Genomic DNA, 14,372 nt, shown 5'->3' with positions numbered 1-14,372 from the left:
CAGGAAGGAGAAAAGAGACAAGGACGAGCTGGAGAAGCCGGGATGATGGAGAGAGAGCTTGGGGAACTTCCCGTGGCCAGTCTCAGGTGACGACGGCCAAGGGGAGAGGCCACTGCCAGGCCGGCATGTTGAGGGGCTCTCCAGCAGAGCTAAGACAGGCCGAGGCAGAAGTGGGTTCTGATCTAGGCTGCAGGGTGAGCAGGGAGGAAAGGGGTGTAAGTAGATGACCTCCTCCCAAAGAGGACCCTCCAGCTGCCCCACGTGCCAAGGAGCCGAGCTGTGAGCTCCCTGCAGGCAGACACAGCCTTTCTTTAGCTTCAGTGCCAGCATGGAACCTAGTAGGTCCTCAAAGAACAAATGAACAAATGACGTTCCTGGGTGGCCTCCAAGCCAGACCCCCAGCAGGAGGACCCGGGACTGGCCGACAATCGGCCTGGCAGCCCAGGACACCCAGGCACATGTCAGGCAAGTCTCAGAACGCCTGCTCTCGGAGGGTGAGGAAGACCCTGCAGCAGCCCTGGGCAGCCCTCTGTCCCCTCTCCACTCCGCCTCGCACCATGGCTGTTAGTCTCTCACAGCCTCGCTCTGGCCCACAGGACGCTGCCCACGCCCACCCACACCATCCTGCCAGCTGTGGTGCCTCTACCCACAGACGGAGAACACTGCATTCCCAGCGGGCAGCAGACTACTGCAGAACAGGGCTCAGAGCGCCTCTGCACGTGGCTCCCATGTCGGGGCTGTCTGGAACTGATTTTTGCTTTTTATTTTAAATGATAGAGGAGAGAAAGAGAGATACAGACAAGGTCTTGCCACGCAGGAATCTGTCTGCCCCGTAGTCCCAGTTAGCTAGAATTGCAGGTGCGTACCACCATCCCTGCCCTGTTCAGGTTGCTCTGGGAGCTGAACCTGGGCCTCCTATGCAGCCCCAGCCTCCAGCAGGGCACCCAAATGCTGGTGCCAGCATGGCTGGGCCATGTCCTCTCCCATGCTTGGGCTACGTCTTAGGTTGAGGTTGAAGACGTGGTTGCTGTAGGGTTAGGAAGACCCCACAGGGCAGGGAAGGGACCATGTGCTAGTCAGACAGAGGGTCAGCCCTGCTCTGGCCAGGGGCAGCTCACAAGTAAGAGCGTATTCCACGCCATTGCTGTGCTTGACAGAGCTCACGTACGCCTCCCCGCAGCCCTGTGAGGTGAGTCCTCTGCTCTTCACTTTACAGATAAGGAAACTGAGGCAAAGAGGGGTTAAATAGCTTGTGGAAGGCCATGCAAGGAGATTGGAATTTGAATCCAGGTCTGTCAGACTCCAGCGCCTGCCTGCTGGATCATTCACACTGCTGCAGGTGGATCAGACCCAGGGCGCTGACTGAGGGCACGTGGCCCCATCGGGGCACAGCCTTTGTGCGTGCCCAGTTCTCTCCTCACACCTTCTGTGCACTGAAGCTAAAGGCCATGACATGTGTGGCTGACTACAGATGGTGACCGGACAAGGGGACCCCGGTCCAAATTCTTCACGTCACAGTAAAGAAAACTTGCCGTGCTGGGAGGTGAGGGGCTGGGCAGCTTGTGCACCGTCACACACCTGGACGGCAGGATGCCAGGACGAGAGGCCATCCCGGGTGCCCTGTCCACTGCAGGGTGAGTGCTGTCAAGGAGAGTGAGCTGCCATAAGTCCTTGCTGGAACATGGACAGGGTATAAGTAAATCAATTCATTAAATTAAACAAACTGCTGAGTTAAAACTTTGATGAATATTATTCTGTCAAGGGGAACAAAGTGCATATTGTCTTCTCCTTTGACTGCTTCATATTTGCATAGCATTTAACAAAAAGTCCTCATAGGCCTTAGATTATTGGAGCTTCTGAAGGTGGGTGGGGTTATACTCCCCATTTTGCAGAGAGGAAACTGAGACTCAGAGTACATGAAGTGTAGATTCAGGGAGGCTGAGGAGCTGGCTCAAGGGCCCACCCACTAGGGAGCTTGGCACAGGGGAGGTGGCTCGTAACCAGCTGGGTCCGATCCCATGGAAGCCTGTCTGTAGTCTTGGGCTCCCAACAGTGGGCCCATCTCCATGCAAAGAGACCTACGAAACCAAAGACCATCTCGTCTAGGACCACTGACTGGAGCCACTGACTGATGACGGTGGTTACTTCCTGGCCACGAGCAATTCTTATTTTCCTGTATTTCCACATTGTCCAGGCTTTGAGCAGTAAGCAGATACTACTTTCGGAATCTATTAGGTCATCAGGAAGTCATGACATATTTTTCTGTTTTTCTGTGCAAAAAGGCATCATACCATTCCCAACGACCCCATATTTAAAATGTCTTTTACTTCTCCCCAGGAAGATCTGAGCTCCTCATTCACTTGACCCTAATCCTTCCCATCAATTCCTGGGATTCCCTGAACAGAGCCCTACCTCACGCCTCTCACTCCAGGCCAGAACCCTCATACTGGCCAGTCATGACAAGGGCTGCTGGGGAGGAAGTTAGTCACTGAACACCACCTTGGGGATAGGACCAGAGACAAGGGACAGAAGTGCTTGTCTTCCTTGCATGTTAGGTTCTACCTAGATTCCAAAGGTGGTCACTGCAAAGGACAGGAGGTAGAAGCAGGTTCTGCACTGACCACAGGTAGGCGGGGTGGTAGTAAGAAAAGAAGAAAATAAATGCCATTTTCTTGGTCAGAAAGCACCAAGGTGCATCAAAGTCTACAAAACCAGGGTGAGATGAACAGAGGCTGCCCACCAAATCCCAGGAAGCGGGATTAAGCATCTGAGAATTGTCTTGAAGTAAACGGACTTCAGTTTCTCCAGACCCATATACATATGTATACCCGGTTACCGGGAAACTAACGGAATCAGAGCCGTCACTCACACAAATAAGTCTGTCTGGGTTTACTTATCGTTCTTCTCATTTTTTTTCAGAGACGTAGTCTTTGAGAGGTACATTGTTCACGCGACACCACACAAACAGTAAGCAGCGCGGTCTGGACCTGAACTCAGGGCTGTGTCTCCAAAGCCCTCTCCACTAGGTCAAGCTGGCGTCTTTGTCAAAGACTGTCGCATCACTGGAGCCCTCGCTTACTGAGCACTTACTGTGTTTGGGGCGAACTCGAGGCCCTTTGCACATGCTGTCTGCTCTCACCAAACAGGGCAACAGGCTCGGGGAGGGCTCAGAACGAGCACGAGATCACGCAGTGGGCAACAGGCCATGCTGGCTGAAGCAAGTCTTCATCTGTAGCCGGAAGGACATTAGAAAGTGGTACGGGCGGGCCAGCAGGTGGTGTGGTCGTTACAGTGCTGGACTCCCATATGGCCGACTATGGTTCCAATCCCAGCCCTGGTGGCTGGAAACTCATGCCACGCGCGTGTGCGTGCCTGCTCAAAATCCCAGGAGAATGGAGGAGAAGGGATAGCAGCAAGGCGATCCCTCCCCGGGGGGGGGGGGTGATTTCTCACTTTCCCTTTCTCTGTCTTTCTCTGGAGAACACATGTGCTTTATGGCAAAAACCTAAATAAATACTAATAATAATAATAATAATAATAATAATAATAATAATAATAAAAATGTGGCATGGGAAGAAAAGAGAAAAAAGTGGAGGAAGTGAGAACACGGGTGATGGGCCTGGGCCTCAGGGGAACAGGGCTGGTGCGGCCATGGTTGGGGCAGGGTGTGTGTGTGTGCACATGTGTATGTGTGACCATTCAGACAGGTCACTCTGCCCCTCCCTCTCCCCTTAGCTCCTCCACACCACCTTCCCCCTCTGAGGGGTTCACCCCTGGGTTGCCCCCCAGTCTCCCCAGCTGCCAGTTGTTGCAGTTTCAAACTCAATTGTTCTCCTCGGTACTGAGGCAAATGGAGTCATTAATTACCTTCTATCGGCTGGGCTGAGTTCAGAAGGCGATCAATATCCCCGCTTGTCATTCAGGGCAGCCCGCCTGTGCAGCCCCAGCCCCACCCCCACGCGGCACTGCAGGCTGGACTTTGGAGGTCTGGGCTGCCACCCCACCCTCCCACCTGAGGAGAAACAAGGGGTGGGGTTTGGGATGCTGAGGAATGGGGGAGAACAGGATGGAGGAGTGGGAAGGGGAGGGCAGGGAGGAGAGGGAGGAAAAGGGAGAGAAGGTATATGCAAGGGAGAGGAGAGAAGGGAGGGAGCCAGGAGAGGTGGGGGAGAAGGGAGAAAGGAGAGCTGGAGTGAGGACGAGCTGGATAGGAACAGGAAGAGACGGGGGAAGGGGTGCTGCCCTGTGTGAGATGGGGTTCCTGAGGGCCAGGATCGGAGTGCTGTCCCAGAAGAAGGGATGACACACCCCATAGTCTCCCATCCTTAAACCGGACAATCTGTGAGTCTGGCCTGGCCATAACCTTCAAGCCAAGCCAAGAGGCAGGGATGAGAAGCCCTTGGAAATTGGGCCCAAAGTGTTGGCTCTGGTAAGAAGTTCTTCCCACCGTCTAGTCCTGGCAAACCACCTGCTCTTCGTGACCAAGCGAGTCCTGTGCACTCAGTGAGTTCATGCAGGGGTGACTGCCCTGTGGCCTGGCCTCAGGCACGCCGTGCCACTCACACATGCTTGCCCCTAGAAACACTAACTGCATAGTGGACTAAGAGGAACCTCCCCTGGGCAAAATCCTAACGGGACAGGCCGAGAGGGATGTCTCCTGGGTTGGAGTCCTAGCTTCACTTCCGATTTGCATTATGACCTTGGACAAGTCCCGTGGGCGTGAGCGTTTCTGGATGAGTTTCCTCGGCTGTACGCAAGCGAACTGTCAGCTCCTCCCTCAGCAACGTTAATTTCCCCTTTCTCTGTGTTCCAATAGCCATCTACCCGAACTGCTATTGTAGAAATAATAATAATATAATAATAATAACGGATCCAGGCCCCGTTATGGTACCAAACACTATGCTTAAACACATACACTGGCCTTTTGGTAGGTCCTGGTGGTTGCTGTGGAAATGGGCAAGTTCATGAAACCCGGGAAAGTGGTGCTGGTGCTGGCCGGACGCTACTCCGGACTCAAAGCCGTCATCGTGAAGAACACTCATGAGGGCACCTCAGATCGCCCCTACAGCCACACTCCTGTGGCTGGAACTGACCGCTGTCCCCACAAAGTGACAGCTGCCATGGGCAAGAAGAAAATCACCAAGAGGTCAAAGATCAAGTCTTTGGTGAAGGTTGATAATTACAATCACCTCATGCCCACAAGGCACTCTATGGATAGTCCCTTGGGCAAAATCGTGGTCAACAGAGACCAGCAGATGGCGTAATGGCTATGTCGCTGGACTCCCATGTAGTCGACTGCGGTTCGAGTCCCAGACCCGGTGGCTTAAACTCACGCAGGGTGCGTGCTCATGCATGCCCAAGATCCTGAGAGGAGAATGGAAGAGAAGGGATTGAGGCATGGCTGTCTCCTCTGGGGGGTGATTTCTTACTTCCTGTCTCTCTATCTGTCTCTGTCTTTCTGGCAAGCACATGTGCCATACAGCAAAAACCTCTCAAAAACAAACAAACAAACAACAAAAAAAAAAACTGTGGTCAACAAGGATGTCTTCAGAGACCCTGCTCTTAAACACAAGGCCCGGCAGGAGGCAAAGGTCAAGTTCGAAGAGAGGTACAAGATAGGCAAGAACAAGTGGTTCTTTCAGAAGCTGCGGTTTTAGATGGTTTATGTTTCAGTCATTCAAAAGGTGGAAAAAACAATACATACACTGATTTAATCCTTAAAAAAACCAACAGCAACTCATCTAAGAATTTGACATATATGAGCTCATTTAATTTTCTTAAGAACTTAAGCAGGATGCTTTTATTATTATTCACATTTTGTAGACAAGGACATGGAAGCACTGAGGTTTAGGAACTTTCCAGAGCTAACAAGTGATGGAGGGGCCAGAACCAAACTTCGGTGATATCCTCAGGCAGGTGAGCTCACAACTTGGGACCCTAAGGGTGACACGTCAGGTGACTTGCCCCAACTTCTTACCGAAGCCAGTTCGAGGCGGTCTGGGCTGCCACCCCACCCTCCCACCTGAGGAGAAACAAGGGGTGGGGTTTGGGATGCTGAGGAATGGGGGAGAACAGGATGGAGGAGTGGGAAGGGGAGGGCAGGGAGGAGAGGGAGGAAAAGGGAGAGAAGGTATATGCAAGGGAGAGGAGAGAAGGGAGGGAGCCAGGAGAGGTGGGGGAGAAGGGAGAAAGGAGAGCTGGAGTGAGGACGAGCTGGATAGGAACAGGAAGAGACGGGGGAAGGGGTGCTGCCCTGTGTGAGATGGGGTTCCTGAGGGCCAGGATCGGAGTGCTGTCCCAGAAGAAGGGATGACACACCCCATAGTCTCCCATCCTTAAACCGGACAATCTGTGAGTCTGGCCTGGCCATAACCTTCAAGCCAAGCCAAGAGGCAGGGATGAGAAGCCCTTGGAAATTGGGCCCAAAGTGTTGGCTCTGGTAAGAAGTTCTTCCCACCGTCTAGTCCTGGCAAACCACCTGCTCTTCGTGACCAAGCGAGTCCTGTGCACTCAGTGAGTTCATGCAGGGGTGACTGCCCTGTGGCCTGGCCTCAGGCACGCCGTGCCACTCACACATGCTTGCCCCTAGAAACACTAACTGCATAGTGGACTAAGAGGAACCTCCCCTGGGCAAAATCCTAACGGGACAGGCCGAGAGGGATGTCTCCTGGGTTGGAGTCCTAGCTTCACTTCCGATTTGCATTATGACCTTGGACAAGTCCCGTGGGCGTGAGCGTTTCTGGATGAGTTTCCTCGGCTGTACGCAAGCGAACTGTCAGCTCCTCCCTCAGCAACGTTAATTTCCCCTTTCTCTGTGTTCCAATAGCCATCTACCCGAACTGCTATTGTAGAAATAATAATAATATAATAATAATAACGGATCCAGGCCCCGTTATGGTACCAAACACTATGCTTAAACACATACACTGGCCTTTTGGTAGGTCCTGGTGGTTGCTGTGGAAATGGGCAAGTTCATGAAACCCGGGAAAGTGGTGCTGGTGCTGGCCGGACGCTACTCCGGACTCAAAGCCGTCATCGTGAAGAACACTCATGATGGCACCTCAGATCGCCCCTACAGCCACACTCCTGTGGCTGGAACTGACCGCTGTCCCCACAAAGTGACAGCTGCCATGGGCAAGAAGAAAATCACCAAGAGGTCAAAGATCAAGTCTTTGGTGAAGGTTGATAATTACAATCACCTCATGCCCACAAGGCACTCTATGGATAGTCCCTTGGGCAAAATCGTGGTCAACAGAGACCAGCAGATGGCGTAATGGCTATGTCGCTGGACTCCCATGTAGTCGACTGCGGTTCGAGTCCCAGACCCGGTGGCTTAAACTCACGCAGGGTGCGTGCTCATGCATGCCCAAGATCCTGAGAGGAGAATGGAAGAGAAGGGATTGAGGCATGGCTGTCTCCTCTGGGGGGTGATTTCTTACTTCCTGTCTCTCTATCTGTCTCTGTCTTTCTGGCAAGCACATGTGCCATACAGCAAAAACCTCTCAAAAACAAACAAACAAACAACAAAAAAAAAAACTGTGGTCAACAAGGATGTCTTCAGAGACCCTGCTCTTAAACACAAGGCCCGGCAGGAGGCAAAGGTCAAGTTCGAAGAGAGGTACAAGATAGGCAAGAACAAGTGGTTCTTTCAGAAGCTGCGGTTTTAGATGGTTTATGTTTCAGTCATTCAAAAGGTGGAAAAAACAATACATACACTGATTTAATCCTTAAAAAAACCAACAGCAACTCATCTAAGAATTTGACATATATGAGCTCATTTAATTTTCTTAAGAACTTAAGCAGGATGCTTTTATTATTATTCACATTTTGTAGACAAGGACATGGAAGCACTGAGGTTTAGGAACTTTCCAGAGCTAACAAGTGATGGAGGGGCCAGAACCAAACTTCGGTGATATCCTCAGGCAGGTGAGCTCACAACTTGGGACCCTAAGGGTGACACGTCAGGTGACTTGCCCCAACTTCTTACCGAAGCCAGTTCGAGGCAGAGACACACTGAGAATCTGTGTCTCAGTGACTTTTTTTTTTTTTTTTGGCATTTTTTTTTTTTATTTATTGACATTTTTAAAAACTTTAAAATAAAATACTTTTTAAAAAATATATTCAATCACATTATTTAGCTTAGAAAGTTAGTATTTCAACAGGTGAACCTTTCTTCCTAGTCCAGTTGATAAAATTATGAAATATCTTCAACAGGTAATACCACATTGCTTTGTCCCATTAATGCTTTGCCTCTCTCTATTTTTTTCTAAATGTTCTTCTTCAGATCCTACTCTTTCACACACACTATATCTGGTATTTACATCCATTTACTGTGTTTCTATATCCTTTAGTCAATCGGTTTCCATCATAGAGTGCAGACACTCGGTATACATTAAGTGGGGACTCAGTGACTTTTTGATGTTTGTTTTTCCGCTAATCTGTGACTGTGGAGGCAGAGGACCCGTGGCTCTCGTCGTTGGGAGCCTGGCATAGGGCCGGACACACAGGAGGGGGCCACGAACGCTGGCCAGTTTGTCTCAAGGAAATCCAAAAGCAGAGGCTGACCAATTCTGCACTTGCCTTGCTCAACGTTTTACTTTTTAGAAGGAAAAGAGAGGCTATGGAAGAAATTGCTACTCTGCATTCGGTGTCACTCACATTCCACAGCCCGAGCACGTCATGGAGATCATTCCGTCGGATAGCCCCTTAGAGATGACCGCGCGCAGCTCAGAGGTCAGGTAGTTCCCCAGGCCGCACAGTCGTCACTAGAATGAGAGTGGAGATTCCTAGCCCAGAGCCCTTTCCACACTGCAGTCTGCTTCATCCAGACCAAGCAAGGAAAACTGGTGAAAGGGAACCGACAGAGACCCGGCCAGAAAGCAGTTCTGTCCAGGGGTGACAGCGGCAAAGGAAGGGGGCACGGGACAGAGCTGGACTTAAGAGCGCACTGCTCCGTGTCACGGAAAAGAATGTGCATGTGACCCCTTGGCAAGAGAGTCGAGAAGGGACTATAATTCCATGGGGACAGGATGCTCTAAAAATGAAATTCTGCCCCGATAAGCTCAAATAATCAACCTGACAAAGTAAAGGGAGTGGCGTGGGGGAGGGGCGGCCAGAGAAGGACATTTCAGGAAATCACTGTTGTTGCACACGGGTAAGCTTTAAAATATGATGAGCCTAGAATTTAAAAGGACATGAACACCGAACAGTGGAAGATTATGCAGCCATTAAGAAATCATGTTTTCAAAGAATATTTAATGATATGTTATATATATACATAAATAAATAGGCACAAAGACTATTAATAATATACGTAAATGGAACAGTGGTTACCTCTTGGTGATGAGACTGTAGGTGATTTTTTTTTTTTTAATGTACTGTTTCTTCCAAATATGTCACAATGAGCCTGTATTACACTTGGGATCCTGGAAAAGTTCTTTCCCCCTCTTATAAAGGACGCACAACAGATGGAAGGAGCGGGCCATAACCAAGGATAGATATGAGAGGGGCATGAGCCTGTCAGGAAGACAAAAGCTCAGAACAAGCTGAGACGACAGAGAAAACCTTGGTTGCTAGGCCTGGAGAGAGGGCAGGAAGGAAGGCAATTTCGGTTCAATCTTTGGGAAGAGGATGTCGAAAAGAGGAGACCGAGCTGCTCAACTCCAAGCTTGTCTGGTCTTCTCCACCAAAGAGGGCAATCTTTCTTTTTTTTTTTTTTTTTTAAGGTTTTTGCCATGGGGCATGTGCACTTGGCAGAGAGAGAGAGAGGAGAGAGAGGAAAGGTGGAAAATTATTCCCCAGAGGGATGGCCACGTGGCAGTTCCTTCTCTGCCACTCTACTCTTGGGACTTGGGGCACACATGCATATGCCTTTGGTGGGATTTTCAAGTCACTAAGTCCAGGACTCGAGCCGTGGTGGGCCATGTGGGAATCTAGTGCTTTAATCACCACACCACCTGCTGGTCTAAGAAAACAAGTCTTCTAAATGGGGCCAGCAGGAGGAAGGCACCGTGCCCTGCTCAGGGAGCAGCCAGCAGGAACTTCCAGCCATTTCCAGTGCACTAGCTTTCCCAGGCCCAGATCAAGCCTACAGCAGGGCCTTAGAGAAAAAAGTAGATACTGGGTCACTGGACAAGTCATGATGTATTTTTCTATGCAACTATGCAAAAGTGCTTCATGACGTCTCAGACGACCCATAGAAACTTAACATTTCTGTTGACAATCTTTGAGAAGTCACATGGAAAGGGTAAGGCAGCGGCAAGACCAATTCCACCCCGCCTTGCAGAAAGCTTATGCAGACAGCACTCCGATAGATTCAGAATCAGGCTCTGGATGTGTTTTAGGAGTTATGTACAGTTTATTTGTGAGCGCTAGAAAAGAAAACGGTGGTGCTTCTGAGCCTGTGCACACTCAGGAGAATGAACTGCGGCCTAGGAACTCTGCAACAAATGACAAAATAAAATGCCACCCCCGTGAACACTGCCCCGATTTCCTGGTTCATCACAGCGCTTTCTACCCTGACCATAGCACTGACCACATTCTACGTGTTAATGATGCCCACGTCTATCTCCTTATGAGATTATAAGCCCACTGAGGTCAAGGACTGTCCTCTATTTTCCTTTGTAAATACTCCTGCCATGCTGTTTACACAGCAAGCACTCAACTTGCTCAGCAATCGAAACTGAAATTTAGAAAACTGATGAATCAAGGACACTCTGTGTGTGTAGTGAATGGTTGGCACTGGACAAAGAATCTCCTCCCTAGCTTCATGGACTGGACGAAAGGAAGGGAAGTGGTTAATGGCTACTGGGCTCAATCACCCCAAACATTCATTTATTTCAACCAGGAGGGAGGTCTCCACTGGTGGGCCATATGGCTCTCCTTTATTTGAAAGAAAAATAACTCTTTAAAAAGAAAAACTACTTGGAGGATGATATTGAAGACATCCTTATGACTTAAATCGGGCAAAATAAAGAACTCAAACCAACAAGCTGGAATTCAACAGGGATAAATGGAATGCCCTATGTTTAGGTTAAAAAAAAAATCAATTACACAAGTGCAGAATGGGGTGGACTTGGCATGATGGCAATTGATGGGAAAAAGATCTGGAGGTTTTAGTTGACCACGAACTCAATATGAGCTTGAGTCTGACACGCCTGCTAAAAAATCGAACGTAATCTGAAGCTACATTATGGAGGTGGACGCTCCAGGTGGGAGCGTGGCACTGGTCCTCCTGTACTGGGACTGGCTAGACTGTCTCTGGGGTTCAGTGTCCATTTAAGAGGAACTTCCACCTTCAAGAACGAATTCAGTGGTGGGCAACCAGGAGGGTGAGGGGATTCGCTCAAGGGCAGGAACCGCATCATGTGGGAAACTGACATGCACCCAGGACTCAGACCAGCGCTGGCAAAGGTAGAATGGATGGGAAGACAGGAGGGAGGGGAAGAAGGAAGGATGTCAGCTGAGACCTTTACTAGCACCCACCACTCTATGTGGTAGTCATCATTCTCTCTATCGCAAAGATGAGAAACTGAGATTCAGAGCGAGGAGGGAGTGGAGATGGAGCCCACGTCCCCTACTGGGACTCCATGTCCCATGCCTTGTCCTCAACACCACACTGACCCGGTGCGAAGGCAGTGCTGTAGACAGTGGCAACTGTCCACCTACGTCCTCTGCCCAGGCAGGGCTGTGGCCTGCAGGCAAAAGTGCTAGAAGGAAGAGTTTAATGGTAAGTGGCAGGTAAGACAGGCTGGCCCTTAAGACTCTGCAACTCTGCCCTGTTGCCACTCTCAGCTCAGCCAATGGGGTCCCTCCACATGGAGGTGTCCCTGGAGACACTGCCCCTCTCCCACTAAAGCCCCATTTCCTGCTTGCTCTTCTAGCCCCCTTCCCTGGACTCCAGAACACACAGCCACGTGGCTCAGCTCTTCACGAACAGCCGGTGTCTGCGCAGATGCTGAGCCCGAGAGCCCATCCTGGTTCGTTCTTGTCTCCTGCATCTCCTCACAGTGGTCACTGGGGCCCGCAGCTATCTGTAACTTTTCTCCTGTCCCACCTCTCTACTTGCCAAAGCCAAGTCACAGACTCTCCGAAATCCGTGCAAGGACAGGGGATGGTCTGAATGATCACCTGACCACACAGGGCCTCACGTTTCCTCACCGACCTATACAGACGGGGGGCAATGGGGGGAACCTAGACCCCCAGGGGAGTATACCAGCAGTTACTTTCCTTGCTTTAAGTGTCAGCCCCTTCCCAGAAAAAGAAAAATGACACTCCCAGGTGACTGAGGAAAAGAAGGCGTGGGCGCCCACAGGCAGCCTGAAAGCACCCGAGGATGTGGAAGGAGGGCCAGTGGGGCCTGATGGGCGGGAGTGGCGTGAGGGTGGAGCAATGGGAAGGGAGCACGCAGCACAGGAGGGAGAAGACAGACCCGCAGGAGGAGGGCGGCGTGAGCCTTAGGGGAGCTGGGGCTGATGGACTGCCCAGTCACTCGCTGGCCTGCTCTGCTGGCAGAGGCTGGCAGGGACAGGGGCTGGCGGGGACAGGGGCTGGCCGAGCCTCCATCTGCTGGGACCTGAGCCCTCCTCCAGCCCTCTCTGGACTCCCAGTGAACGGGTAAGGCCTTCTTCTCAGCACGGCCCGGGTTGGGCTCTAGCCTGGGCCAGATCCAGTTAGAAACCTCTGGAGCCAGGAGAGAAGGGGGCTTTGTTAGCTCAAAGGACACAAGCAAGGCGAAAAATTACATACCGGGCCGCCCTAAGTATGCTTGTTTAGAGAAACTGCTTGCATTTATGAAGTCTTTGGTGCGGAAAGCAGGGTTGCAAATGACTGCATCAGAGCGACAGTAAAGGCCATTAATTTCCTGTTATGTTTTCCTGTGTTGGGGGCTTTATTAATTTAATTTTACACTGTCGAACAACAGCGAGAGCTGACACTGCCACACCGCCACGGCTGGGGTTTTCTTTTTGTGTGTGTAGCAGGGCTTTGCCTGACATGCAAATCAACGCTATTACCGGAACCAATAAAGATGTGTGGAGGGGAGAGAGGAGGGCTGAGGGAGGGGAGGGGAGAGAGCAGGGACAGACCGGCCAAAGCCACCGGCCAGCGGGCCTCCCTGTGCACCCGCCTTTCTGGCTTCCCAGGTCCCCCCGTGCGCGCTTTGGGCCCTTACTTTGCTTTCCCTTCTGCTGGCTTCCACCTTGGATCCATAACCTTTGGGTGACTCTATCTCTGTCACCTTCCTATCCCAGCTCCTGGCAGAACTTGAACAGAGACATGAAGCTCCCAGGTAGGGAGCTGGGGCATGTCACAGAGCCCACAGGAGCCAGTGGCTTGATGCTGCCTGACCCAGCGGAGGCCTCCTGGCTCCCCTCTCCTCTCAAGTTGAGGGTCCCAGCCCATGTATATGTTATTAGCACACACCCACGTGAACCCACGTGCTTGTGCCCGTGAAGAGCAGTCTAGAAGGATCGATACTCCAACACACTTATGTGTCTTCCTGAGAGTTCCCACACCCTAACTCACCAATCACGTATTTCCTTTGAATTCCCAGGAAAAAGATCTCTAGTTATTTCCACTTAAGAGGCTCCGAGAGCTCTCCTCAGTAGCTGCGAAGTACCCACTTGGTCTAGACCAAGGTGCCAGAGAAAAGCGGGTTCCCAGCAGCAAAAGGCAAGGCCCGTTCCTAGCAGCCCCAGCAGCCCCAACCACATCCTGGTCCTGGGCCAGAAGGCCTAGGCCTCATTCCTACTGCCCCGAGACCCAGAGTGTCTTCCATCCGCTGGCTGCCCCAGGTGGTCCACACTGCCCACCGCCCCACTTACCACACCATTAGTCTACTTAGGTGCCCACACTGCCCGAGGTCAGGGCTAGCTACCCCACCTAAGGAGACGGAGCCAACAGGTGGGGAGGGAAGCGGGAAGGGAAGACCAGCTCGGGATCACTCCTGCCAAACACACTGCCCGCACGCCTCCGACCGGGCGCCCAGGCGCTGGGGCCTGAGGTGTGTGCAAGTCAGAAAGCTTATGCGAGTGTGTGTGAGTGTCGTCTGGGCAGGCCTCCCTGTCACTGCTCGCTCACTCTCCTGCCTGCACTTTCTGCTTCAGGAGCTGCCTGGCAGGCTTGAGAGGCTGCTGGATGGAATCCAGCTCTCCCTAGGAGGAAGCGTGAACTTCATAAACTGCATTTCCTTTAATGCAGGGTCCTGGGGCTGCTTCCTCAGGCTTTTCTTCCCTCCCCTTGTCTGCTCTGTCTCGATCACATTTTATCTCTTGCTGTGTGCACCGCGACCTTACACACACACACACACACACACACACACACACACACACACACACCGTCCTGAACAGAGGAGAAGAGAAAGAGGGCAGGGT

The 14,372-nt window shown here is 51.5% G+C and overlaps 3 protein-coding genes across 3 annotated transcripts in view; 2 read left to right on the top strand and 1 right to left on the bottom strand.

Moving 5' to 3' along the window:
* PAX2 (paired box 2) overlaps positions 1-14,372 on the bottom strand; it is a 103,038-nt gene that overhangs the window by 37,082 nt on the left and 51,584 nt on the right. The window lies entirely within an intron of this gene.
* On the top strand, positions 4,937-5,657 carry LOC106735826 (60S ribosomal protein L27-like). Its single transcript, XM_014591188.1, has 2 exons — positions 4,937-5,226; positions 5,521-5,657. The coding sequence occupies exons 1-2, from the start codon at positions 4,953-4,955 to the stop codon at positions 5,655-5,657; spliced, it is 411 nt and encodes a 136-aa protein (XP_014446674.1). The 5' UTR covers positions 4,937-4,952.
* LOC106735827 (60S ribosomal protein L27-like) lies at positions 6,947-7,667 on the top strand. The gene is made up of 2 exons (XM_014591189.1): positions 6,947-7,236; positions 7,531-7,667. Exons 1-2 carry the CDS (start codon positions 6,963-6,965, stop codon positions 7,665-7,667), a joined length of 411 nt encoding a protein of 136 aa, XP_014446675.1. The 5' UTR covers positions 6,947-6,962.

This window comes from Tupaia chinensis, unplaced genomic scaffold (assembly GCF_000334495.1).
Source record: "Tupaia chinensis unplaced genomic scaffold, TupChi_1.0 Scaffold000539_1, whole genome shotgun sequence".
In the NCBI taxonomy this organism is placed as follows: domain Eukaryota; kingdom Metazoa; phylum Chordata; class Mammalia; order Scandentia; family Tupaiidae; genus Tupaia; species Tupaia belangeri.
The sequence above is the reverse complement of the archived record's forward strand: the minus strand, read 5'-3'. Positions and strand labels throughout refer to the sequence as shown.